This window comes from Wickerhamomyces anomalus (assembly GCF_001661255.1).
Source record: "Wickerhamomyces anomalus NRRL Y-366-8 unplaced genomic scaffold WICANscaffold_1, whole genome shotgun sequence".
Lineage (NCBI taxonomy): Eukaryota > Fungi > Ascomycota > Saccharomycetes > Phaffomycetales > Wickerhamomycetaceae > Hansenula > Hansenula anomala.
Window position 1 is genome coordinate 1,679,575 of NW_017567110.1, and position 25,133 is coordinate 1,704,707.

A 25,133-nucleotide genomic window follows, 5' to 3' on the forward strand; every position below is an offset into this window, starting at 1 on the left:
AAGAATCCAAACAATATTAAAGCCAATAAAATAAATAACATTCCAACCTAATCCAAAAAAAGTTTCATTACTGTGGGTTTTTAAAATCCACAAGATTCATCATAAAAATGTTGTTTTCCGAAATCGCCACCAATAGGGAAAACATTATCAAAGCAAAAGAGCCAGCTTAAACTTTTGAGGAAATGGTTTGTTGGGAATGTAATTGTTTAGCATTTCTTTCATGATAATCATTCTTGACATCTCTATAATGCTCACAATCATGAGCTTCTAATAATCTATGACGTGTACAAAATTTCTTGAAACAAAAAGTACAATCACCAATTATGGAATGAGGATTAGTACAACTCTTGTAATGACATAGTTTTTTCGATTTTTTTTTGGTTATTGGTTTAGTTACCTTATTGGAAGAAGGTTGAGGAGAGGATTCCTTGGCTGTGGTAGTTGTGGTATCGTTGTTGGTGGATGGTGTTGAAGTTGAAGTTGTTGTTGATAGTGGGTTGGCTGATAAGGTGCCACTGGATGGCAAATCTGACGGAGATGTAGAGAAATCTTTGGCAGAGCTTTGTTGTTGTTGCTGTTGTTGTTGTTCAGTCATTATGGAGTTAATAGCAGTAGTATGGTAGTTGTCTAGAGATTTGATAGCTTTATCCTTAGCAAAATAGCTGAGCAGGTGAGTAATATCGTAAGAAGAATGGTGAAATGGTGATGTTTCAATTTGATCTTCTGACAGAAAATGACAAAAGAAATGACGAAATCGAGAAAGCCCTGATGGCGAGTTACGGGGGGTGTATATGGTCACGTGAAACGCTGATAAAACCCTCGGAAATATAAACTTGATTCTATTTATTTTATTGTTTCTATTCATTTTAAAGTAATCCCAAGTGTTTTATACCTTGGTGAACTGCTCCATAAACATCATCTGCTATCACTGTTGGCTTACATGGTAGTTGATCGCCGTCTCTGTACACACCTGTTCTCACCAATGCAGTGTTCCAGCCATAATTGTATCCACCAATGATATCAGAAGCTGGATTATCACCAACCATGAACACTTGTTTGATATGTGATCCCTTAATTTCTTCACCTAGTGTCAAGCTAGACTTAGGAATATCAGATATCTGGTTCAAATGAATGGATCTATTGATTAATATGTGATGTGCGTAATCATAAGCAACTTTTGTAGGTTTACCAAGGATGGTTCTATTAGCCTCTTTCCCGTGAATCTCTTTATACATTTGTTCAATGATAAATCTAATAACACCCTGACCAAATCTTGGTTCTTTGTATTCATTAGCCCATAACCAATCATTATTTGAAAAAATAACAGGTGTGTTTGGGTCTCTTTTCAAAACATCAAAGATAACTTGAAGATCAGTACCCAAATCTCTTGGATCATTGAAAACTAAGATTGAATCAATTTTTAAATCATCAATACCAGGTAAATTTCTACCAAATTCTAGCAATTCTTTTCTATGGAATGGCCAAATCGCAGGAGTTGTCTTGATGTAATCAGCTGGTGTTAATGCTAGTCCAAACCCATAATTTTCAGCAACTTTACGACTCTTGTCACCATCACCTCCAATGACTAAGACTTTTTGCTCTGATTTATTAGGTAAAGTGACTAATGGTGTATGACTTTGAACAATTTGATCGATATCTATATCTAAATCTAATTCTTCTGATAAGAACTCTGCACGTTGAGCTTCTGAAACACCCCCACCATTAGTCATTAAGATCCAAGCGATATTACGCTCATCCAACAATTGTAATGCTTCTTTAGCTTTTGGAATCGCCTTTTTACCCTTCACTAAAACACCATCCATACTTGTGAAATCTGTTAGATTAAACTTTATATTACCCAAATGGAAACTTACTCGAAAACAAACCCAGCTTCATGGGCCTTGGTCCTCAACGCAGAGGATGAGTGTAATGCCCTACTAAAAGTGGGAATCAATTGTCTTTTGAATGTGCTAGTAAACATTCTTTTAGGTATTTTCGTTGGATATTGGTGTTTTGGAAATGGTGGAAGTTTCGAAAACTTATCTCCCTTTTAAGTCCTTCGGAATTGTTGATTTTTTTGAACATCGGGCACTACTATAATAAACTAGGAATCACAGAATTCTATATCTATTTATGCTTTTAAGGACTCCAAGATACCTGATACAGTAGAATCATTACTTTCATACCCTTCTTCAACAACCCATCTCTCAGTTAAAGGTTTATTCAAAACTTCACATGCGTACCCCACAACTAATAATCCAGGTGGTCTTGAACCAATAGCTTCAACTGCGTCAACGAGATCTTCCAATCTAGTTCTTGTAATTCTTTGATCTGGGCATGAAGATCTTTCCACTATAGTAGCTGGAACTTTTGGATCCCATCCTTTAGCAATCAACTCTGGAACCAAATCACTAATTCTATGTAATGCCATCAAGAAAACAGTTGTTCTTGATTTAACAAATTCTGGTAAGTTAGGTAAAACACCACGTCTTCCTGTACCTGTACAAATTAAGACTTGATCAGCAACGTCTCTTTGTGTGGCTGGAATCTTAGAATTCACAGTTGATGATAAAGCTGAAGTTATACCTGGTAAAACAACTGGTGTAAATCCTTGTTCTTCAAAATATTTATATTCTTCACCACCACGGCCGAAGATGTATGGATCACCTTGTTTCAATCTAACAACTTTCTTACCTTCTCTTAAAGCATTAATACCCATCTGTAATAGTTCTTCTTGTGCAGCTTCAGCATTTCCAGGAAATTTTCTTGCAATGAATTTTTCAGTCTTGGAAGGAATCAGATCCAAAACTTGTTGAGGAACTAGCTTATCTGCAAGAACAATATCTGCTATATTGATTTCTGATAATGCTCCTAATGTCAAAAGAGAAACTGATCCTGGTCCTGCCCCGACTAATGAAATGGAGCCCTTTTTTGTTTCCAAATTGGTTTTTGATGCTGTATCTGAAACGACTGGGTTTGGTTCATTAGATGAACCCGAAAAATCTTTCGGTATACTTTGAGATAGGGTTGCTCCTTGGTTATTATTTGTTTGTTCGTTGTCATTTGAATTGTGATAAGCTGTTGATAAATCATCGATTGATAATGATGCTAATTTACTAAATGGGTAATATTCAACAACTTGTGATAGCCATCTTGATCTTTGTAGTTTCTTTTGTGCTTCAGTCATATTGAACTCACTAATAAAGGTATTAAATCTTGAATTTTGAACTGAATCTTCTTCATGTTCACCGGACTCTAAATCTAAAAATTCTTCATAATCATTTTTATATAATTCAGCTAATTTCACTCTATCTTCTTCTTTTATTCTTTGCCTTATTCCACCAACTGTTGTACAAACTTTTCCTAGATCTTTAGGTAATTGTGAAACAATTTCTCTCTTGATTCTATTGGCTAACTTACAGCCTTTACCAGATGTAGTAACACCAAATTGAAAATCACCATCAGAGTAACTTGATAATAATGTGAATGTTGATAGATCTGACGATTCAGTGGTGTTGATGGGTATTCTATAGATTTGACATTTCTCAAATATCTGTTGTTTGAATATTGAATAATTTGATGAAAGATTCACATACAATCTATCAACGATTTTCCCGACTTTTGAACGTCCCAAAGTGAGCAAGTCGGTTTCTAAATCAAATTGGCGTTCATATAATGGAATTTTATTCTCATGAACCAATTTCTTAAGATTTGTAGGAATTGAAACATTTGGATCATGTGTGATTATTATTGGATGAGCTTTATTGGACAAAACTGATTGAACTCTTGAATGAGTTAACCCTGATACACCAACAAATAGATGGACCTCATCCTGACAATTCAGTGATGTTAGTATGGACATGATTCCTGAGCTAACTTGTAATGATGGTCCAGATAAGTTGTAAAGAAGAAGAGTGGAAAAAAAATCTTGATGAGTATTAATTTTCAATCGGCCTCTGGCATCTTATCAGCAAAAGTCACGTGCAATGTTGTGGCTAGTGTGTGGCACTGACAAAAACTATTCCGCGAATTGATTTTTCAATTTTATTTTTTTTTTGGCGCGAAACGATGAGCTGATGTTTATACCTGAAAATTTTTGACATATATCTTGAATCGTTTCATCTGGATCTTTCTTTGTTTGTAACTTTTAAGTAATATTATAAAAAAAATGGCTAAAAGAACTCTAGGTCTAGGTAAAGCTGCTAAGCAACGTAAGAAGCAAAAGACAGAAACTCCAGAATCTGAAGCACCAGCTGCTGAAGAAGAAGCTATCCCACAACCAAAGTCAAACGAAATTACTGTTGAGCTGAACGAGGAAGTGGATCCGGATGATGAACTAGCCCAATTGAAAGCTCTTTGGAACACATATATCAATTATGAAAGAGATAATGAGCTAGTCTTGAATGGTATAGTTCATGAATGTGACAGATTGTTAAGAAACCAACAACAAGATAATAAATTACCTGCTGAATTTCATTCAATTTATGCTGTTGCCCTAAGTGAATTGGCCGTCTTCCACACTGATGATGAAGTTGATGGTAAATCAATCAAGGATTATTTCGAAGCTGCTTTGGAACGTGTTGATTTGGGTCAAGACCACTACCCAGACTCTATCGAGTTGAAATTTGCTAAAAGTCGTATTTTGATAAGTAGAATCCCATTAGAATACATTTCACAATTAGACTTGAATTCAAAAGATGATTTGAAACTAAACCAATTATTGGATGAAGCCACAAAGAACTATGAAGAAGCTGAGGAATCTGTTAAATTATTAGAAAATTATGCATTGTTAGATATTAATGTTTTTGAAATTTTAAAAGCTTTAGATGATTTATTAGATATTGTTCAAAATTTTGGGAAGAAAGATATAGCTGAAGGTTTGGATAGTGATGATGAATATGAAGGTGAAGAAAAAGAAGTTGAATTATCTAAGAAGCATCCATTATATAAGATTCGTAAGAATCATGAAAAATATTTTGATTGGTTAATCAAGCATGGTTCAAATTTCGGTGATTTCATCACAAAAGATTTTGAAGAATTGTCTAAGAAGGAATTGAAATCATTAAAAGTTTCAGAAAGACAAAAACTTGAGTTTTACAAATCTGTTTCGGCGCAAATTGGTCAATTATTCTTACAAGCTGCAGAAAAACCTTCCCATATCTTTACAGCCATTACATATGATTCAGATGTTGAAGATGACATTGAAATGGATGGTCTTTCTGCCAAAGAAGCACGAAAGCAAGCCATCAAGTATACCAAACAAGCTGTTGAATTTTTCAAGAAGGCTGAAGATGAAGAAGATCCTCAAACTTGGGTTGATGTTGCTGAAGCCATTATAAGTTTAGGTAATCTTTATGATTATGAAAGTGAAGAACAAGAAGATGCTTATAAGCAAGCCGAAAGAAAATTGAGAAGAGCCAATAACGCCACCAATGGTAAATATCAAAAAGTACTCGAAAACTTGTTAGACAATGATGAATAGATGAATGAATAAACAAAATCGATAACCAATTTTTTTCCTGATCTTTATAGTGGTGTGTCCCTGAAACCGATTTTTAATTTTCGATCCAAAAATTAAAAAAAAAACTGAACGTCAACTTTTGTTGTACCGTGTAACGATTGGTAACTTCAACGCAATTCAATACAAGACTTTGGGGTAAAGACATACAGAAATGAGTAAATCAATCAGAGTAGCAAGTGATGATATATGGAAGAATAGAGTGGATAAAGTGGTAAGTTCTTGTCTCTCAACGATGTTAATCAAAAGAGGAGTCCACTAACTAAAAATTGTAGAACTCTGAACTTTTCACATTGACATATGGTTCAGTTGTTGCTCAATTGGTGCGTGATTTCAAAAGTGATTATAACAAAGTAAACCAACAATTGGAAAAGATGGGATATAATATAGGTATAAGACTCATAGAGGATTTTTTGAGTAAGACAGGAACAGGACGTTGTGTGTCATTTAAAGAAACTGCTGAAGTTATCTCCAAGATTGGTTTCAAAATATTCCTAAATATCACACCAGCAGTAACGAATTGGTCAAGTGACGGTAAAACATTCAGTTTGATATTGGATGAGAACCCACTGGCTGAATTTGTTGAATTGCCCGATGATGGGAAGGCAGTAAAAGAATTGTGGTATTCAAATGTATTAGTTGGTGTTTTGAAAGGTGCTTTAGAAATGGTCCAACTGGAAGTTGAAGCTCACTTTGTTAGTGACGTGTTACGTGGTGATTCAAGTACTGAATTAAGATTGAAATTAATCAAGATACTTAAGGATGAAATTCCAGCAGGTGAAGATTGAACGGAATACGTTTTCATGAGGGACCAAATAAATAAGAATAATGTGATGCCTTGGTTTTCATGCTTTACATACATTGTGTTCATTTCTGTAGGTGTTATTTTCTAGCCATATTGGTGTTCAATCTGGTCGGCTAAAAGTTTAAGAAGGGATAATTGCACAGAAAAATGGCAGAATATTTTCAAATTATGAGGCAGCTGTTTTAATTCAAGTACTTGATATTAGAATTGTTCACTCACACTATAACAATAATGATACTAGCTGGGTTATGGAATAAAGCTGAAGCCAGGTTCCGCAACATTTTGAATCATTAATCTGGTGCATTTTCCCCTCGGTTTCCTATGCTCATCTGGCTTGCGGCTTGATTTCTGGTGGGATATAAATCCATGTGTACTCTGTTGAACCGTTACACGCATGGCTTCAAAACCCATCTCATTTTCTATCATTGAAAGCCATCTCTTTCTCATTTGAACGGACACATAAGACATCTTGGGTGTTGCTGTCTATAATTTAACATCCGTTACATGTCGCAGGAGATTTACGCGTATCATTTTGCAAAATATCACTTAATATTGAACTTGGGTCAATAGTGCGGTGCTCAAATATAAATGGTTGCAACTTGTTCAACTCTCACTCGATGATTTTTTTGATAGCTTACGCTTTGAGAAATGTTTGGTCCAAATCCAGGTTTGTGTAAGCCTATTATACTTTATAGCCCTCTGCATCATAATCCACTATGCATCTGGTTTTTTCAAGGAAAGTGGTTGTGAAGTTTGAGCATGCTCGGGAAGATTTGACTCCGGATTCACTAACCACGCCAATTCTAAAGGCCAATGGAGTCAGGAAGTACACTGAAAGGAACTTAAATTATTAGTCTGGCTTTCCACAAAACTTGAATTTGGAACAGCCCAGTCTATGGACTCGCGCCAATATCAAGATATCCTTTTTCCACGTTATACAATAATTTGTTAATCTCAAAGTCAATATAATATGGCGCAGATTAATGATCCCGGTACAGGTTAAACAATAATACACGTCAATCTGTTTCTGCGGCTCTGGAGAATAGCTGTGTCGCTAGATTACTAACTAACTGTCTAGATATTGATCTAACGTGAAGAAGGCACATTGAATAGCCTATAGACTTGATATGTACGTATTGTTGTACGTATTGTTGTACGTCTTTGAACATGTTGCAGAACAGCTCGTTCAACTTCTGGAAGCAGTGATCAGCAAGTGGGAAATAACCAATAGTTGTATAAGTTAATTTTGGATAAAATTAACCAAATTAGTTATCCTTTATTCTGTAGTTCGACTGGGATGAGGCTGCGTCATGTCGCCACAAACGCCGCAACTTATAATCAACAATATTGCACTAGACATATGACAGCATTAGTATTTGCGAAGAACCGCCTGAAACCTCTTGACCCTGAGCCTCTTCAGTAGTAGCTGCATCAGCAGCATCTCTAGTGGAAGTACTTCTTCTAGTTGACATGATGAGTTCTCTTACAGATATTTAGTGTATCTCTGGTCCTTCTGACTGTTGCAAGATAGTTCACAACAGACGACCTCAGTTCTCAGAACTGGAATTAGCCTGTATTCTTATACACTTCCTGGAGCTGAAATTATCATCTTAACTAATCATTTCATCTGTGAACCTAGAACTAAAAGCTAACCAAACCTAAAACCAATAGCTGTTCAATCAAGGCAGACAAGCCAGCTATATACATGAGTCCAGACTTCATATAGATGTTCTCTTTAGCCGCTAAAGCATCAAACAAGCTCATGGAGTAGTTCTCCTATCAACCAACTTATATACCAACAGCGATGTTCTCATATCAGTCAAAGCAGTATTGCCAGTAAATATTGGTTAGATTTTTACAGCTAGTCATAATCAATACACTATTGGTCATGATCATGATATAGAGCTGGCAATGAACAGCCAAAAGTAATAAAGATTCTACCAGTGGTCAGCTCTAGCTTAGCTGGATTAGCTGGATGCATAATTATATACTCAACAGCCCACCTATTTTTGAAGTGTGATCGTAACTTATGAAGGCCGGTGTCCAACCAGTAGTAATTGGTAGCCACTGATGATATTCCCCATGCGATAAACACCATTAATACATTATATCAAGACTCAAGAGTAATACATAACCTCTGTACTGCAACTAGATCAAATTAGTATCGGTATAAACATAATCTTATTCGACCTAACAGATTATTCTTAGCTGCTTCAATCAAGAATGATTGTTTGAACTATGTATAACCAAATTTTGCTGAGCATATCAAGTAATGAGTAATCACTGACGTAATCTATCGCTGAAGTTACCAAATTAAGCCGCATATTTTTATGTCATAATTAAAATAAATCTCCGAGCAAAACGCGAAGGAACTTTTCTTCATGCTCTTCGGCATTTTAAAATCAGCTTACACTGCAGACTACACAAACAGGTGGTGCTTTGATATGTTATGACCGATTAGCTGTATGTGCTCTGTGCGCTCGCTTATTATAAGCAGATGTGTATGTGTAGCATGCTGAAGATTAAAGTCAAAAATGTCAGCGCTGGGTCCGATCATGTCATACTGACCAATACCAAGGTTCATCTGGCAATAGATAATTAAGAGAGGCCAATTGCACTGATCAGCTGGTAATTTGTGTGTTACCATAATGCCATTATCGTTTATGGCTTTAAGACTTGTACCTTTAATCATATGATTATTGGGGGGTTTGTAGGTCTACAGCGTCCATAATGAAAGTTCAGCTGCATGAACGGCTTTATAACAGGGTATCAAGATGTATAACTGTATAACAAGACTTGTTCAACATACACAGGAATAACGAAAACCTGCAAAATAATTTCGTACAAGAAGCTGGATTGAACTTTCTTGAATGACTTTATAAGTCATGATATAAAGCCAAAGGATCTCATGAATGGTCAATTATGAGAACAGAGTCACAGGAAAACTGTCAGCCTGTACGGGGATGAACATTAAACCTATAGAGCTTGCCTTTCAGCTCAATGACTTGTTATACAGTTCATATTCAATCTAAGATCCTTTAAGCGCTTCTGCAAATATCCCGGTACCAGGGTTTGCACTGCTAGTTGATTTCAAATTCAAAGATTCTGGAATGATTTTGATCTTGACCCTATATCATGGCTTCTAGTAGATTAATTCTTCCGTCGTATAAGATTTTAACCGAAAGATACAACAAGATGTATTCAACCGTTGTAGAAGTTACCACTGAATAACCAGCATGGTGTTTTTTCAAGATATTATTATTGTTATTAAACCTGATCGCATTTTAATTGTTTGTACTAGGTTTAGCTGGCAACACAGCTAGCTTGACGTTGAATTAATATCAATTAAGATTAATCAAAACTATATTACATAGTCGATGTGGAGAAGACATATAAAGATAATCCCTCTAATGAATTTTCCTGTTGTACAAGTACAGAAGCACCATTCTGTGGGTTCGTTACAAGACCGTTATTACTATAACGTATTCAGCTAGTACGAAATGTATGATTTATAAAGTGAATTGAATTATCAGTCAGCTAGGTGTCAGGAGTCGAGATGGTTTTGGTTGGTTTGCAAAGAACAAGGCACAACCCACCTACACACACCCAAAGGAAGAAGTCCCTCCATTGACCGAGGGTGTATTCAGGAATCAAGTGCATTTCTTTGATCAATTGCAAGATTTTTGCTAGTGCTCGTGAGAATGTTCGAGGAACCGATGCTCATTGTAGTTGATCCCACGATGAGGTGCAGCTCTATGGACCGCCAATCTATCGCTTTAGCTTGAAAAATATTAGACTTCTATTCACAACGTGAACTACATTCCAGTTTTCTTTTAAGAAGTAACCTAGTGGGCCATTTGAGATTACTCTTCTCTTGTTGCTTATTAGTTGAGCTCTTTACGCCGTGCACTCGACCATCGCCTTGTTCCTTGTTCAAATGTGTTACCAGAAGAGTGTCTTGTAATGAAGATTTACATTGAAGCACAGTTTAATCTTGAACAAAGACATTGACAAGCTCTATTCAAAGATCTGGAAATCTGGTTGAGTTCAAGTAATTGACAACAGACCAAAGAGGATGTTGTTTTGATTCGGTTCTTTAGCTTAATTCATCTGGAACTATTGCTCAAGTCAATGCATCATGCTTGATTAAATTTTGCTCAATAATATGGCACTAAACATGGATTTTTTTCAATGAAATGATGGCCAAAATTCAAGATTGATACCCGTATGTTGTTTAAGACTCTAATCCAATCTAGTGCTTTGTTGAGTTTACCTCCACTTCAATTTGTACTATTGTATGGAAGTTAGCATCGAGAATTGAGCTTAGAAGGTTTAAAATCAGATGATGATTACATGAACATCGAAGCTGGTATCCAAATGTAATAGTACCGGTTTGAACTAGCTGTAGAGTGAGCTCCATAAATTTTGAGTAATAGAAGTGTAGTCAAACTCCTCAATGTTCAGCTTATACCTTGATTTGAAATTTCTCTCAAAGACTAACGTAGTTGGTAATGGGTGTACAGAAGAAAACAAAAAGATAGTATGATTGGAGTGTAGCTACCTATAACTTTTTTGTTTGAGAAATAACCCTTGATACAGAAGATTCTTTAGCTTGATCAAGATCGAAGGGCGAATGATGTTGAAGTATGTATAAAGGTTAAAAATAGTTGGAAAACCCTCAACGTTAACGTTAAAACGACCCTCAAGGTACCAATCACCTGAGCGTCTTCTGATGAAGTGTAAGCTATATTTGATGTTGAGGACGTGAAGATGACACTCAGACCACTCATCAACAACTTCTGGCTTATAATAGTTGAGTTTTAATTATATCTTTCGCGTTGGTTAATAAATAATCTGCCTGCTTGCATGCCAACCCAGATCTTGATTAGATTTAACGACAGGAATTGCAGTTGCGATACGTAAGCAATAATCAAATTACAAATCCCTGCAATTCAGTTGCTTTGCAGTGAGCACAATAAATATCTAAAGTTTCGAACGTTAAATCAAGCTCCCGCCTGTCTTGCACAATGTCGTTCACAACGTTTAACTTCATCTAACCTTAAACTTCTTTGCTGTATTGACTCTGATCAGGATGCCTTGTATATATACTGAAGTCTGGAACCTGGATCCCTTCATTCAGAACATTGTTGAGTTGCCACTGATCATTGATATTGAGTGGTGCTCACTTCAATGAATTCAAACTCTCATAAAGTTCTCCACGATTCAAACCTTTTAGATCTTTATTTGAAAGATGAATAGGCTGTCAAACTCTTTATACACACCTTCCAACTTCTAACGCCTTTGAAGTTGTAATGTACATCACCGCAACATAGATAACACAATGCACATGTTTTAAGAGATTTGACATATACGATGCAAGGCTTTCGATTCAATTTGATGTGATGATGATGATAAAAAACTTAAAAAGAATCATGATGTTGATTTTAATCTCCGACCGCGACGTTTCAAGAGAAAGCTTTTCAACATCAGGACAAAGTTGATCAAGCGTATGTTGAAGGTAGACCAGCTATAAGCTGCGGAGGCTGACAAGCTTCAGTTTGAAAACAGAACCCAGTTATTCCTTTCTCACCATTTGAAGAATCAACGGCTATGTAGTTCTTTCCGACTTCAGGGGTCTGTAGCTGAAGACAATTGATCTTCAAAAAATATTAATTATCTAGATTGAAAATGTCACAAACTCTTCTATACGTGAACCTGCCTCAGGCTTATAAGCTAGGCTGTGGGATTATGATTCATGTGTGTTATAGAATATTCTTTCTATGAAGATGGTTTGGAACTCGGCTCGAATGCATGTTGGAGACCTGATCCTGGTCAACGTACGTAGATGATTATGTTGAAGTTCTTCGTCTAGACAAGATCGAAAACTCTCGCTAATTAACTGCTCAACTTCAGGCAAGCAACTCTTACGGTGCGTTCTGGCCGAGGTAAGCTCGTGTTAGGGAAACTCCAGCTGGTCAAGTACGACGTACTTCAATATTGAATTAATAATTTTCGATTGTTCTAGGAACCATGAACAATACTGCATTTTGATTTCTGAAATTATCGAGATTTGTTGTTCAAGAGTTGATGAAAGTGAACTGGGAAAACATATACATGAGCTGTATGATTCTGAACAGCTGGTTATTCGCTAGATGGAACAATATGTATGAACTAAAATAATCTTGATGATCATGTTCCTAGTAATGGGTAACTAGGAACTTATACAGCATCTAGGTACACTATGGGCTTACTTTTCGAAGTGAATAAACGCGTACTCTCAAAGGTCGTCGTCTACCAGTAATACAAGGCTCATTCAAAATCAGTCGATGGATATTGAAGGAGTACCACTGACTATGTTCAAGTGTGCCATGCGTCTGTGAATAATAATAGTATGTTAAACTTGTCTCGAAATCCCTTCGGAATCTGTACCGTTCACAACAATCAACAATTAGAGGTATGAATATTTTGCAAGACGCGTCACAGAGTAACTAATATGTTTATTATTTATTTCAACAGGGTTTAAGAGCTTTTGATTAATGTTTACCCATCTGGAAAAAGTTTAGCCTCGGGTTTCTGTCAAGCTTCATACGGTCATTAGTGAGATCTAGTTGGACAAGAGACAAGAGTCAATGCTAGAAGAGTCACTCATGTTCTTAACGGCTTGTAATAGATAATAAAATACAGATGTTACTTCTTCTGCTTATTTTTTGACCATCTTAGACTAGCAGTTCATGCTTTGAGGTACACTGGCTACATCAATTCTAGTACATGTACAACATTTTTGTGAAAAAGATGTGTACCAAAGTTCAAGGACGTGGATATGCTGACCATGTCTTTAATCTAATAAAGCAGATGTGTATTTGTGGATCATAGTGATGATGAAAGTACATATACTACTGTTGATCTTCCCTGTACACCACCTAAGGATGTTGTTTTTAGGCACTAAAGATCGCTTCATTTATCCTATGTAAGATCAATCTATAGATATTACAAGGCAGTTACAAGTTACAACACAGTCAAGCAGTTGTAGTGTTCCTAATCTAACGAAAAAAAGCCCTCAATTAGGCTACATATTTGAAAAATGAGATTCTAGGACGTGGGTAAATAACGATGTTCAACGAGGCTAGTGATATCACTTGCCAAAGTCCTTCTAAATAATTGTTGTAAAGGCAACAAAATATAGTCATGCATTAATCGAGTTGGCTAAATATAACTAGTTATAATACCAGTTCATAATAGAGTGGAGCATACATAAGCTCAAAGACAGTTAAAATGCTCATATGTACTCATGCTTTGGCTGAAGGTTCACCAATATTTAAACTTTAGTCTATATTCCAACGAGTACAATTCCAGCGGACTTTAATTATCCAAATAGCCGTTGTCAGAACTCTAATGCTGTACCCTCAACCTGTACAAATGTTGTACCTCTTCAACAACCATTATCAAAGTCATCAAGAACGTACATTCTAGACCTTATTCTGAGCACCTTCCCCCAAGCGAGAACAAAAAAAACAATAAAAAGTCATCAAACGAAACTAGCCGATGCTGCACCAAGAAGTTAGAGCCACCTTCACCTTGCTCATGTGCGTGTTACGAGATCTCAGACTAGACTTCTTCTCTGGAGTCTGAGAATCTGCAAGCATGTTATGTAAGCTGTATGCCGCTGAGTGTGGGTGTAGCAAATTTCAGTAGGAGCTTAGCCTCCTGCAGAAAAGTTTGAAACACCAAAATTTAAATGTACAGCTGTCCTGTGTACAGCGCATGCGACCGCATTTCAATTCACGATAAGAGGAACAATTTTTAATTTTTGGGATTAGCGAACGTATGTACAGCATTCAATATGCATTTGGGCTTTAAATTCATGAGCTGGTGAGAAAATGTTCATCATGATTAATCATGGCTAATTGAATATATATAGCAGTGGAGTTGGGGCCTTTTTTGACAGCTGGATCCTAACAAGAATTAAACGTTTCTTGATCAAACTGAAAAACAAGAACCGGGATCTAGAAATCTACATTGACTAGCTCATCGCCCATACACTAATAATAGATCAGTTACAATTTAGATTCTTGTCAATTACAAGTAATAGTGGGTATACACCTGGAGCATCAATTCAAAGAATATATAAAACTAACTAACCTCTTCAGAGTTGGATCATCATCATTACAATAACATTAAATTGACCCGGTGGAAACATATACCCCCATTGGCATTCATAATCACAAAGTCTAACTAATGATTAAATTAGACACACTATCCATCCCTCATACTTCCGATTTATCATCTTATGCCAATCCATATTCAATGGCAGGGAATAAGCATTTAAATTCAAGACGAATTTCTGGATCAGATAATAGTGATAGAGAATCAAGTGTGGAAGCTGAACATGATCAATCAAAACCAAAAAAAGTTCGTTTACCTTCAATCTCAAGTATAGCCTCATCACTAAGACAACCAATAACAATCAACACCAATTCACCAAGTTTACCAACTTTGACTTACAACCAAAGAGCTCATTCCAATCCAGAGCTGAATAATCTACATGTTGCTGCTGAAATATTCACCAAAAATAATGATCCGTCAAATTCATCCACCAGTTCACAATCTGAAATCAATAGATCTCAACATCCATCTCCAGTAACGCAGCAACAACAGCATGTTGTGTACTATCAAGCTGTTCCACCTCAGCAACAACAGCCAGTTTTTCCACCTCCTCAGTTTCATCAACTTCCTCCTCCACAAGGTTCTCAAGCTCCAGTACAGACTAATCAACCATTTCCACCTTTTGCTCAACATCAACCACATCCATACTATATGCCTGGTCCACATATGGAACAAGCTCCACATTATACAACCACAACGCAACATCATTTATCTCAGCATCACCAAATTAAACCAAAAAGAACATATACCCGCCGTTTATCCAAGTTCCAACAAGAAAACAAATTGAAACCCCCATTGTTTTGTCAACGATGTGGAATAACAGAGACTCCAGAATGGAGGAAAGGTCCAAATGGGGCAAGAACTTTGTGTAATGCTTGTGGGTTATTTCATGCTAAAATCTTGAAAAGAGATGGTCCTGAAGCTGCTGCCAATGCCATCAATTCTAATAAAGTTATCAAAAAGAATGCATTCAAAAGACGCAGCTCTGTTAATGATGCTCCTCAATTAGTCATTCCACATTTCAATCATCCATCACAACAATTACATATATCACCACCAATGTATCAACAACCACAACCTGGTGCTGTGATTTTACCACCTGGTAATATTCCTCAGCAATTCATTACACAACCACCACAACAGCTAATGCAGCATCACCAACAACAAATACATCCTCTTCAAGTTAATTCACCACATCCTATACATACACAAACTTTGCAGCAACAACAACAGCAACAAGGTGTCATTTTATCACCAATTTCACCTTCTTCTTTGCATCACCATATTCATCATCATAGTGAGACCATTAAAGATTCAAAAAATCATTAATTCCACTCTTTAATATATCAATCATACAAGTTTTTGTCTTTTCCAATTGACATTTTGTTTTACATTCATACATATTCATATATATTCATCTTTTTTTTGTACTATTTTAATATTAGTTATAACTAATTTGTCATGTTTAGATTATTATAATACTATTTTTCAATTTGGTTGTGATTTCTGTTAGTGTAGAGGATCCAGATACTACAATCAGTGTAGTTGCTCATAAAATAATTTGAATAAATAAAAGTTCATCATCCCGAACTTAATAAATAATATAGTAATAAATAAATAATCATGAATAAATAAATAAGTATAAATAAGGCTTCATTTCCACTCAATTTGCAGCCTCCAACTCTTCCATCTCTTTAACACGTCTTTTAAAATCCAAATATTGACAATGTTCATAATCATGTCTTAATTGAACACATTTCCAAGGCATAAATGCAGTTTCTCTACGACATTTATTCAATGGGATCCATAGTGCAGCACATCTATCACGCCATTCTAGTGGGATTTTATTTGCCTTCATCTCTTCATGAGAAACTAGATGATGTTAATTTCAAGGGGGTTGAATTTGAAAGATGTTGAGCCTACTCACTTAGTTCTGGAAGTTCTTTCAAAGCCATTTTTGGGGAGATATGTTGATTGTCACAGATAATCTTTCTCTTCTGGTATCTTTTAATGGATTGGTAGTAATAAAAGTGGTGATCTTTACCAGTTGCAAAAATGTTCAGTATTACCTTATTTTGTTTTCTTTGAAGTCGTTCATTTTTTTCTCGCCCAAAATGAATTCGCGAAAGCATGGTGTTGTGATGTTTCCACCAATCCTAAAGGATCAATCTTTCCTTAAACAATTCCTGTATACCGTTCAAAGGCGGTTGGTCTCAAAACTGAGGATGATTTGCTAGAGAAGGTGGATTGATAAGGGTGTCTTGTCCAATGGGAATGAACCCAGGCTATTTGAACATCATTGATATAAGGGGGTGAGCGCTGAGAGCTCTTTGATGTGTGGCATAAACTGTATGGTGCTATAAACAGAATAGGATTTAACGATGTGAGCTACAGATCTCATGAATCTCATGATTGATCTTCGGGAAGGTTAAATGCATCAATGGACTCCTAGCTGTATTAAACATTGCTATATGTGTACAAGGTGTTGAATTGAACTTCTGATGGTTGTCTATTAATCAACTTGGCTGCCCAATCACGAAGTGAGGTTCCTGGAAAGTTTTGATTTTAGTTTTTGAAAGGTTTTTCATTTGAAGAACTAAGACATGCTTATCTGAGCTGAAAGAAGAAGCACTGGAAGGTCATCAAAGAAAAGTTTGGTGCTTCTTTGCTAACAAAATACAGCTCCTCTACAGTGTCTTAGAAGACTGATCTAACTTCACCAGAGTGGTTTTTTGCAAAATCTTCACATGCCCTAATTCAATTCAAAAAGTATAATCATGCTTGAATGAAAAAGCAAGAAGTGCGTATCTTGTTGGAAAATGAATTTGCCAGTAAAAGTACTGATCTTATAAATTATATTAATATGGATTGTCTAAGATTAATGAACATCAATATATTCTAACTCACACAGCGTGATTTGATAGGAGGGATGGCCAACATGAAAGCCGTGTTACAAATGCCCAATGACCTATTCAAATGTATTTGTAATATTCAATGAATCAAAAAGGATTAGTGTTGTGTTTTCTAATTCCTGAATTGTGTACAGTACTGTGATGATGACAGCTCGTGAATGATAGCGATGCTATAGATCATACATTAGTGTTTACTTTAAAGAACCAGATCTACTTGATCAAATCTATAGATATGGTCACCAAGATTTCTTCAGTAACATAGTACAGAGTTTCTCAATTTGAAGTTATGTGGGCGAAGAAAACGCTCTGTCTTCAATGCGAATCGAAAAGACATCTTCAGGGAAGAAAGACAAGTTCAAAACATCAATAGAGGTGAAGATCTTGAGTTCAAGCTGGTTTAACCGAATCCTACATGATCTATAGACTATGATATCCTGCAATTGGCTCAGCAAATGCTTTTAGCTCGAGGTACTTGATCCTGTGAAGAGAAGTGTGTGCTATGTACTATGTAATATACTTGAGACAGTTTTCCCAAAACTGAAAATTTTTTTGATTCGCTGCTTTTTCATACGCTAATATTCCTATTACCAAATAATTTATAATAATCATCAATCGATCTCTAGGTACAATTTCTTCTAGCATAGAGCCTCGGGTTATCATATATATGAGAAAATGATTTTTTGCTGTTCAGGGAAGTTTCTTGTTTAATGGTTCATTAATATTCGGAATGTTGATATTTTGAACAGTACATTCTTTATGTTATAATTAGTATTCATAGTTTACGTTATATATATTGAGAGCTGCAATACTAATCTTTGATAACCCTTCATCCCTTTATTCAATTGCCAAAGGGCGATCCTTAATTTTAGTGCACGTTTAAGCTATAATATTAACAGTTATAAGCCAATTGGTTTTAAGTACTTCTAAATATCAATATTATAGAGAAAAACTAGACATGACATTGACTTATAATTAGTGCAGCTGATCCTAGTGATGAATTGACAAAATGGAGCTTCGTGACCTATGAGAACTATTCGAGCCAACTTCTCATTGGAGTCACATTAATAGTATCATAATAAAGAGTTCATGATCAATTAAACGTCTAGTAGAGGTAATTATATCTTTGATCAGCTATTTTAAGTGCATTGATAGAACGATGTACTCAACGAAGCTCAAAAAGTTGAAAAGATGATATTTACTTCAACTAGATCAACGTCCTTTCAACAATTGTTTGATCATCAAGCGCGCAGCGCCTTAAATTAACAGATATAATAGGACAATCATCTTATAAAGATACCTCAATCCTGTTCAAGCTGTGTGCTATAAAATAAAGCGAGCGAAGGACGTTCATGAAAAGTGAAACACCCATATTGAATTTTCAACAACACCACTAGCGCCTGGCATAATGTTAAAACGGGGATACTCGCCTCCACTTTAATGTTGAATTGTAGTGGTGTGTAGCTTCTTTCTGAGCCAAAGTAGGTGGCTGTCTATATTCTTCCATGTACTAATGCTGTTTTTCACTTCGGTCCACTACGTCCAGGTCGATGATGTACTCATTGAGACCGATATTGAGTTAAAAGGAACTAGCCGTCAAAAGAGTGGTAATACAACTCAACCGAGTCAAGCCTTGAAAGAGTTTGGTTTTCAACGTCGATCGTGATGGTTTTTAGAGATTCATGATGATGTTAAGTTGTGCTCATCGCCTGGACTTAAACTAGCTTTTTCAAATCTGCTTTTCAAAAATGTTCAGCCTTACGATGTTGATGCCATGAGCGCATTTTAAACATAAAAGACCTCTGGTAATGTGTTACAAAGAGTATATAGAACAGAATTGAAACTTAATCCCCCAAATTCTGTCGATTCATATAATCAGATCATTTTGACAAGTTGGTCTGTTAAAGGAGCTCACAACTTTTGAATGAACGTGCAACTGGTTACTGAGTCTAAAGTTAAATATTGGACTGTGGCCGGTGCTGATCTAGATGCTCGATCTCTTTTAGCTCGACTGTACTACAAGGAAGTGACCAATTACATCCAATTACTGAAACACTTTTATTGCAGCCATGGCAGACAGACCACCCCCAAATGTTGGAGTGTAGACTGTAGTTGTCAGTCGTGGTTCGTGAACTGGCATGATAATCTAGGTTGACCAATGGTTATTGTCCACCTCTGCAACAACGATGTATGAGCTAAAGTTGATGTGGAACTAGCGGTTGGTGCTGGTGACGATCTTGAAGATCCTAAAGTAATTGAAGGTTTCGATGGCAGCTGATCAGACCTGCTAAATGCTGAAAAAGGAAGTGGATCGATTGGTTGTACGAACCCTTGTTGTGAAGCCTACTTTGAGAAAGGATTCATAGCTCAGATACACTAGCTAATAATGATGAAACCTAACTCAATGTGTAGTATGTACCCATTCTCAATCACCAATACCTGTCCAAAACTACTCAACGGTACCTGCACTTGCTTCATTCCCCGTTCAAGAATAAAACGAGGTACACAGGATTCTTTGTCAGTGTAATTCATCAATTGATCCCTTGCAAAAGGCTGTAAGTTGCAACTTGCAACTGAACTCTATAGCTTGAAATATAAGCGCTGCTGCATACTACTGTTAGATCTAGATTAGTCGCTGTGAAGGTTGAACTTTGAAGACACTTTCTTGTTGCCAGTACGCTACAATTAAATCCCCTGAACCTGACCAGTACTGGTACTTGAAGCTTTGAATAAAACAGCACCAGACGTTATTAGCTCGCCTATGGTGTATGATATGGGTATCCTGTTGATCACAAACATGTGCTAAGTATAGAACTGTTAAGAGTGCTCTTGTATCAAGTTCCTTCGAACAAGTTACGAAGCAGAGTCTGTGTTCGGCTGAGGTGTTGGAGAGTGTCTCACGAGCACTCACTAGTATGCTTCCCATGGCATCGTGAGTCGAGATACGCCCTGGATAAATTCTGCCTACTCTTCTCCTTTCTCAAAGCTCCAGTTGAGGTTCCCGGTCCTCTACGGTTCACTTCATGCTTTTTGTGTAGTTACTCAATTATATTCAGCTAATTCACATCAATTGAGTGTCAAGGCTCAAGAGTGAAATGGGTCGAACTACAAGCTGCTGACACCTCAAATACCCTTTCCCAACGGATCAGTTATAGGCCTCAGCATTCAATCAAATTACCGTGAAGTCTTTCGAAAGTCCACCCGTTCAAAATTTAAATGCCTGTTTCAATCTAAGGTTTGACAAATGTTGAAACTTCGATCAGATCAAAAGTAGAACTTTAATCGAAATGGTTCGTAGACTCCACCTATGACAAGGATTGAGAACCTAAAACCAGAATACAGTGGAAGATACCCTGGGTTGTATGTACACTTGGAGAAAACACAGTACAGAGTAGATCAACTAACCTAAAAACTGGGGCCCTTGCTAGCTTGAGCTTGTACGCTACATTCGTTCGTACTTTCAAAGTCTTCTCGATTGAAAGAGGCCCCCTAAGTAACGATATTGTAGATCTTCTTAATTAGCTGTTTAAATAGCCTTCACGGGGTGGAGCGCCCGATCAGTATTTTTTTAATCCAAGCTTGACACAATTTATAAAGCTTGAACCTCAAAGCTGTTGACTCTTGAGCGATGAATCGGGAATATAAATGTACCTTTTTTCTAGAATTAGCTAATTATGACCTTCTCAATATGAGCTGTACTGCTTGAAAAGTCAACTAAGAAAAACAGCTGGCTGATTGATTAATCAAAGCGGCCGGCCTCTGGAGTAATATTTGCGGTGCTACTAATTGAGTAGTCAAGATCATTACGTATGTGCTTATAGTATGAGCTTCAGAGATGCTACATCTAGTGGCGAGAGGATGCATGAGGATATTCTCAAAACTCAACATGATGGTCCAGCTTAATATTACTGTCGCCGTCTTTTGAACTTTGAGCCTCTATACTGCGCACTATGACAATTAGTCAGCTAGTTAGCAGCTAGATAGCAGCTAGCTCTTGAAGCGTTAATGATATAAGTACTTTAAATAAACATCAGCATCTCAACGATTTAGCTGTATATCAACCTCTCAGCTGTTCTTGTACCTATAAGGTTGTACAGGTACACTTACACAACAAAACTTCTGGATTTTATGTACACAAAAGCACAAACACGCTGGATTCTGGAAGTCCTTCTCTCTACAATTTGTAGATCTTGAAGTACTTGAAGAATTTCTTTCCACATTCAGAACAGAGATCTCGAGGGACCAAGGTGTACGCTTCCTCTGTTTGAGGACTTTGAAGTGCATGTCGATCAGATTCTGAACTCGTAGAGAGCTCAAAGCGAGCTTCTGGTAAACTTTTGCGCTCGTAGAACATTTGTAAAGTTGGTGTAACAACGTCCTTTTTTAGCAGGATGGTTAATGGCATTTGAATTCAAAGTTGGTTGATGTTGGGGCGAAAGAATCCATCATCCATCAGACTGAAACTTCACTACTCCATGCAGATTACTTTTGTGTGATCACCTATCCAAAGCACACTATATGACTGTTCAACCGAGCTTCCAATTCCCTCAATCATACTAGCACGGGGCGAGTTCAATCAATTCATGGGCTTGATATGTAGTTCCTTTTGAGTCGCCAATGCTCCACATACCGAAGATAAGCATCTGGGTTCCTTGAAACTGGTTTGTCATGGAAGTTGTGTAACTTGTAACCTACCGATCCCCTAGATCTTTCCCTCGTAACACCCATCTCTGAGACTTTCTACGGTGTGACATGTTCCAGGCTGAGATTTGAACAGCTTTAACAAAGCTCAGCTTCATAAAGACAAGAGTGCAAACATCACCAACCAATACACACTTCACTCAAATCATTATCTTTCTGAATGGTTGGAGTAAGCTGGTTATATGTTCTTGTTGCCTTTTATCACAGCTGGTTTGGTTGTGTAATCGAATGCATCTGCACTTCAATCTCAAATTTCATGTACGCAGTCTAATCGGTAGATATGAAGTTTCAACCAAGGTTCAATAATCAAGGTACACAGTTACGACTTGCCAGGATAATATTGTTGTAGTACTTTAAAGACTCAACCTAAAGTTGATTATCGAGGATTTCACTTGAGGTTTCAAGTAGTGAACCATGGTTTGAACTTGTACACGTCCATTCCATGTCAAATTGATCTTCTGCCAATTCCATACATACATTTGATAAGGTTCTTTACAATACATTGGAGACCAAAAGATGGGTCATGGGTTCAGCTTATTCATAGATCAAGGCTCAAGCTGTCTGGGATCCCTGGTTATTACTCAACTTGTATATGAACCCTTTTTGTTTAATACTGATCGGCTCAAGTGAAATTATCCTAGTGTATGTCTTTAATAAGCTGGACTGAATTGGTTTTTGGTTTAAAGATGTTCTTGGATGTGATAGTCTAGTTCAACGTGAATTTAGTGCTTAGAGCTGGTTAAACTTGAAAAGAAATGTCGCTTGATCTAGAAGATCTATCAATTTTCAAGATAATGTTTCATTTCACAAAGAATTCTAGGTGATCCAGAATTTTAATTTGGCACCTTTGAACCAACATGCTCAATTTCATGAAACGTTGATCTAAGTTGAGATTAGATCGAGCATATCTCTTTGACTGGGATTTCTAAAGGATGAGCTCAAAATCACAGGGTTTTGATAGAGATTTATTTCAAGTCAACACTAGTAGATACCAGAGAATTGGATTTCTCAAGTTAAAGTGCAGGTCTATCACTGAGTAGTTTCACATATTGTTAATCCTGGACACTAGAAACTATCATCATCATGCAGTATCCTTGACACTAACTTGAGATTGATAATTAGATAATCCCTTCAGTGTGTGAACAAATTAGATTCTACTTGAAACCAAATCTTTCAAAAAGCTCTTTATATGCAAGCAACGAGTAATATACACACCATTCTATCTCTTTCCAATCATACCCTTTTATTCAATCTTTTCTTACGTTTATTCAATAAAGAATCACGATTAATTGAATTTTTAACATTTTTTGAACCACCATCAAGAACTTTAACACGAATACCACCTGCAACTTTTCTTGTTTTCAATTTTTCATCTTTAAATTTCCTTAGTTTTTGTAATTGTGTAGTTTTTTGTAATTGTTTTGTTAATTCTTGTTGAATTAAATCTTCTTCATATTTCTTGTTTAAATTTTTAATCTCACGTTCTTTAGCAATTTTGGCATCTTTTTGTTGTTGTAATAAGTCTTGTTGTTGTAATTTCTCTAATTTTAATTTTTTCAATTCTTGTTGTTGTTTAAAACGTTCTTGTTGTTCAATTCTTTTTTGTTTTAATTTTAATGATTCATTTTCCAATATTTCTCTTTGATCAGCTTCATCTTCTTCATAAAGAGCTTTCCCCGTGCTTACAGCTTCTTCTTCTGGAGCATCATCATCACTATCACTTTCTTCTTCACTTTCTTCATCCTCTACTGGTTGTTCTTGTTCTTCTTGATCTGAACCTTCATCAGCTGTATGGAACTCATCATCATCAAACTTTTTATGCTTTGGAGCAACTGGAGACGAGCTACTCAAATCTTTCTTTCTTATACGTCTTGAGGCAACCATATTGAAAGTTATTTAAGACTTGGACAACTAGTCTAGTTTATTATCACTCTAGAATATTTGTGACAAAAAGATAGAGACGTTATATAAAAAAATTTCTACAGACATAATTTTTTTTTCAAAATTACATAATCTATACGCCAAACATTACATAATACAAATTCTCACTTTCGCGAAATCACGAAACTGGACAAAAATCTTGCCCAAACAAATATTGAGCATTTGAACCCAAAAGATAACACAAGAAGGCCTTGAACACAAGAACCAACAATTTGGAGTCTCCAGTAGCTAAGACCACAGTGATCAACCCAATCCCAATCAAGATGGTCAAGACAATGAAGAAATAACGGTATCTGCTCAACAAGTTATAAGCTGGACCTTGTCCTGGAGTTGTTGGAGGAGGTTGTTGATTTTCAACATCTGGTGATAATAATGGACGTCTTTCAGGATCTTGGTTAGTTGGTGGATCTAATCCAATCAAATATTTAACAAATTTGAAAAGCCTTGATAAAATAGTGACAGTTACCATTGGATTAATTTGATTTTGTGTGACTGGTGCAGTTATAGTTTGAGCAGAATCTTGTTCATGGATTGTATTGACATGACCAGCTAATTCATCATCTGGAACCTGTTGAGTTTCTAGTTCATAATCACCAATTGCAGTCATATCACCAGTTGTTAAAGGTTGATGATAAGTATCTAAAGCGCTTTGGAAACTTTGGGAGTTTAATTCAGGACTTGTCAGAGGTTCATTAATTATTTGTTGTTTTTCTTTTGGTTGCATTAAAGTATAATTATCATAAATCAGACTTGGTAATGATGGATTGATTTCATGGTCTTCTATTCTAACAGTTTGGAAATTATCAGTGGTTGGTGAATTGTTGGTTTGAACAATTAAATCCGATGAAGATGATGTTTCAACACATTCCTGTAAAGAAGCTGAAGATACTGGTCTTGAAGTTGATGAAATAACGTCAATGTTATTATTGTTCCTTCTGATAAACTGTGCCATGATAACCACTGTTATTGTTATTAAAGTACTAGTTTGGTCCCATGAGCCCTGTCTTTTTTCCAATTTATCTGAAAAGACCAAATTATTAGTCGATCCGAAAAGTTGACACAAAACCAAAATTACAGTTGAAAGCCGCACAACAAA

General features: G+C 36.3%; 10 protein-coding genes across 10 annotated transcripts; 3 read left to right on the forward strand and 7 right to left on the reverse strand.

Annotated features, from left to right (window-relative positions):
* Positions 1-184: 184 nt before the first annotated feature.
* On the reverse strand, positions 185-367 carry TMC1 (Tmc1p; the record flags this gene model as incomplete). The annotated part of the gene is made up of 1 exon (XM_019180823.1): positions 185-367. A coding segment is annotated over one exon (183 nt), but the record flags the coding sequence as incomplete, so codon positions are not given.
* A 499-nt stretch (positions 368-866) lies between these two features.
* WICANDRAFT_60354 (uncharacterized protein) lies at positions 867-1,981 on the reverse strand (the record flags this gene model as incomplete). Its single annotated transcript, XM_019182974.1, has 2 exons — positions 867-1,824; positions 1,875-1,981. 2 exons carry the CDS (start codon positions 1,979-1,981, stop codon positions 867-869), a joined length of 1,065 nt encoding a protein of 354 aa, XP_019041494.1.
* Positions 1,982-2,131: 150 nt separating this feature from the next.
* MET1 (uroporphyrinogen-III C-methyltransferase) lies at positions 2,132-4,046 on the reverse strand (the record flags this gene model as incomplete). The annotated part of the gene is made up of 2 exons (XM_019182637.1): positions 3,016-4,046; positions 2,132-2,955 (listed from the first exon to the last, which is right to left on the reverse strand). Exons 1-2 carry the CDS (start codon positions 3,860-3,862, stop codon positions 2,132-2,134), a joined length of 1,671 nt encoding a protein of 556 aa, XP_019041495.1. The 5' UTR covers positions 3,863-4,046.
* A 122-nt stretch (positions 4,047-4,168) lies between these two features.
* On the forward strand, positions 4,169-5,482 carry ETT1 (Ett1p; the record flags this gene model as incomplete). The annotated part of the gene is made up of 2 exons (XM_019181060.1): positions 4,169-5,009; positions 5,070-5,482. 2 exons carry the CDS (start codon positions 4,169-4,171, stop codon positions 5,480-5,482), a joined length of 1,254 nt encoding a protein of 417 aa, XP_019041496.1.
* Positions 5,483-5,672: 190 nt separating this feature from the next.
* BET3 (TRAPP complex core subunit BET3) lies at positions 5,673-6,306 on the forward strand (the record flags this gene model as incomplete). Its single annotated transcript, XM_019182975.1, has 2 exons — positions 5,673-5,732; positions 5,794-6,306. 2 exons carry the CDS (start codon positions 5,673-5,675, stop codon positions 6,304-6,306), a joined length of 573 nt encoding a protein of 190 aa, XP_019041497.1.
* Positions 6,307-10,165: 3,859 nt separating this feature from the next.
* On the reverse strand, positions 10,166-11,046 carry WICANDRAFT_87663 (uncharacterized protein). Its single transcript, XM_019186120.1, is given in 2 exon segments — positions 10,166-10,501; positions 10,517-11,046. The coding sequence occupies 1 exon segment, from the start codon at positions 10,741-10,743 to the stop codon at positions 10,576-10,578; it is 168 nt and encodes a 55-aa protein (XP_019041498.1). The 5' UTR covers positions 10,744-11,046; the 3' UTR covers positions 10,166-10,501; positions 10,517-10,575.
* A 3,512-nt stretch (positions 11,047-14,558) lies between these two features.
* Positions 14,559-15,815, forward strand: WICANDRAFT_76471 (GATA-type transcription factor; the record flags this gene model as incomplete). The annotated part of the gene is made up of 1 exon (XM_019184389.1): positions 14,559-15,815. The coding sequence occupies one exon, from the start codon at positions 14,559-14,561 to the stop codon at positions 15,813-15,815; it is 1,257 nt and encodes a 418-aa protein (XP_019041499.1).
* Positions 15,816-16,149: 334 nt separating this feature from the next.
* WICANDRAFT_60359 (NADH dehydrogenase [ubiquinone] 1 beta subcomplex subunit 7) lies at positions 16,150-16,441 on the reverse strand (the record flags this gene model as incomplete). The annotated part of the gene is made up of 2 exons (XM_019182976.1): positions 16,150-16,358; positions 16,414-16,441. 2 exons carry the CDS (start codon positions 16,439-16,441, stop codon positions 16,150-16,152), a joined length of 237 nt encoding a protein of 78 aa, XP_019041500.1.
* A 6,888-nt stretch (positions 16,442-23,329) lies between these two features.
* On the reverse strand, positions 23,330-23,980 carry WICANDRAFT_60360 (uncharacterized protein; the record flags this gene model as incomplete). Its single annotated transcript, XM_019182977.1, has 1 exon — positions 23,330-23,980. One exon carries the CDS (start codon positions 23,978-23,980, stop codon positions 23,330-23,332), a length of 651 nt encoding a protein of 216 aa, XP_019041501.1.
* Positions 23,981-24,155: 175 nt separating this feature from the next.
* WICANDRAFT_76473 (uncharacterized protein) lies at positions 24,156-24,989 on the reverse strand (the record flags this gene model as incomplete). The annotated part of the gene is made up of 1 exon (XM_019184390.1): positions 24,156-24,989. The coding sequence occupies one exon, from the start codon at positions 24,987-24,989 to the stop codon at positions 24,156-24,158; it is 834 nt and encodes a 277-aa protein (XP_019041502.1).
* Between the last annotated feature and the right edge of the window lie 144 nt (positions 24,990-25,133).

What these genes read in the sequence shown, in the direction of transcription:
- WICANDRAFT_87663 (XM_019186120.1), bottom strand. Translation starts at nt 10,743, where the DNA reads ATGGAGCTCACTCTACAGCTAGTTCAAACCGGTACTATTACATTTGGA.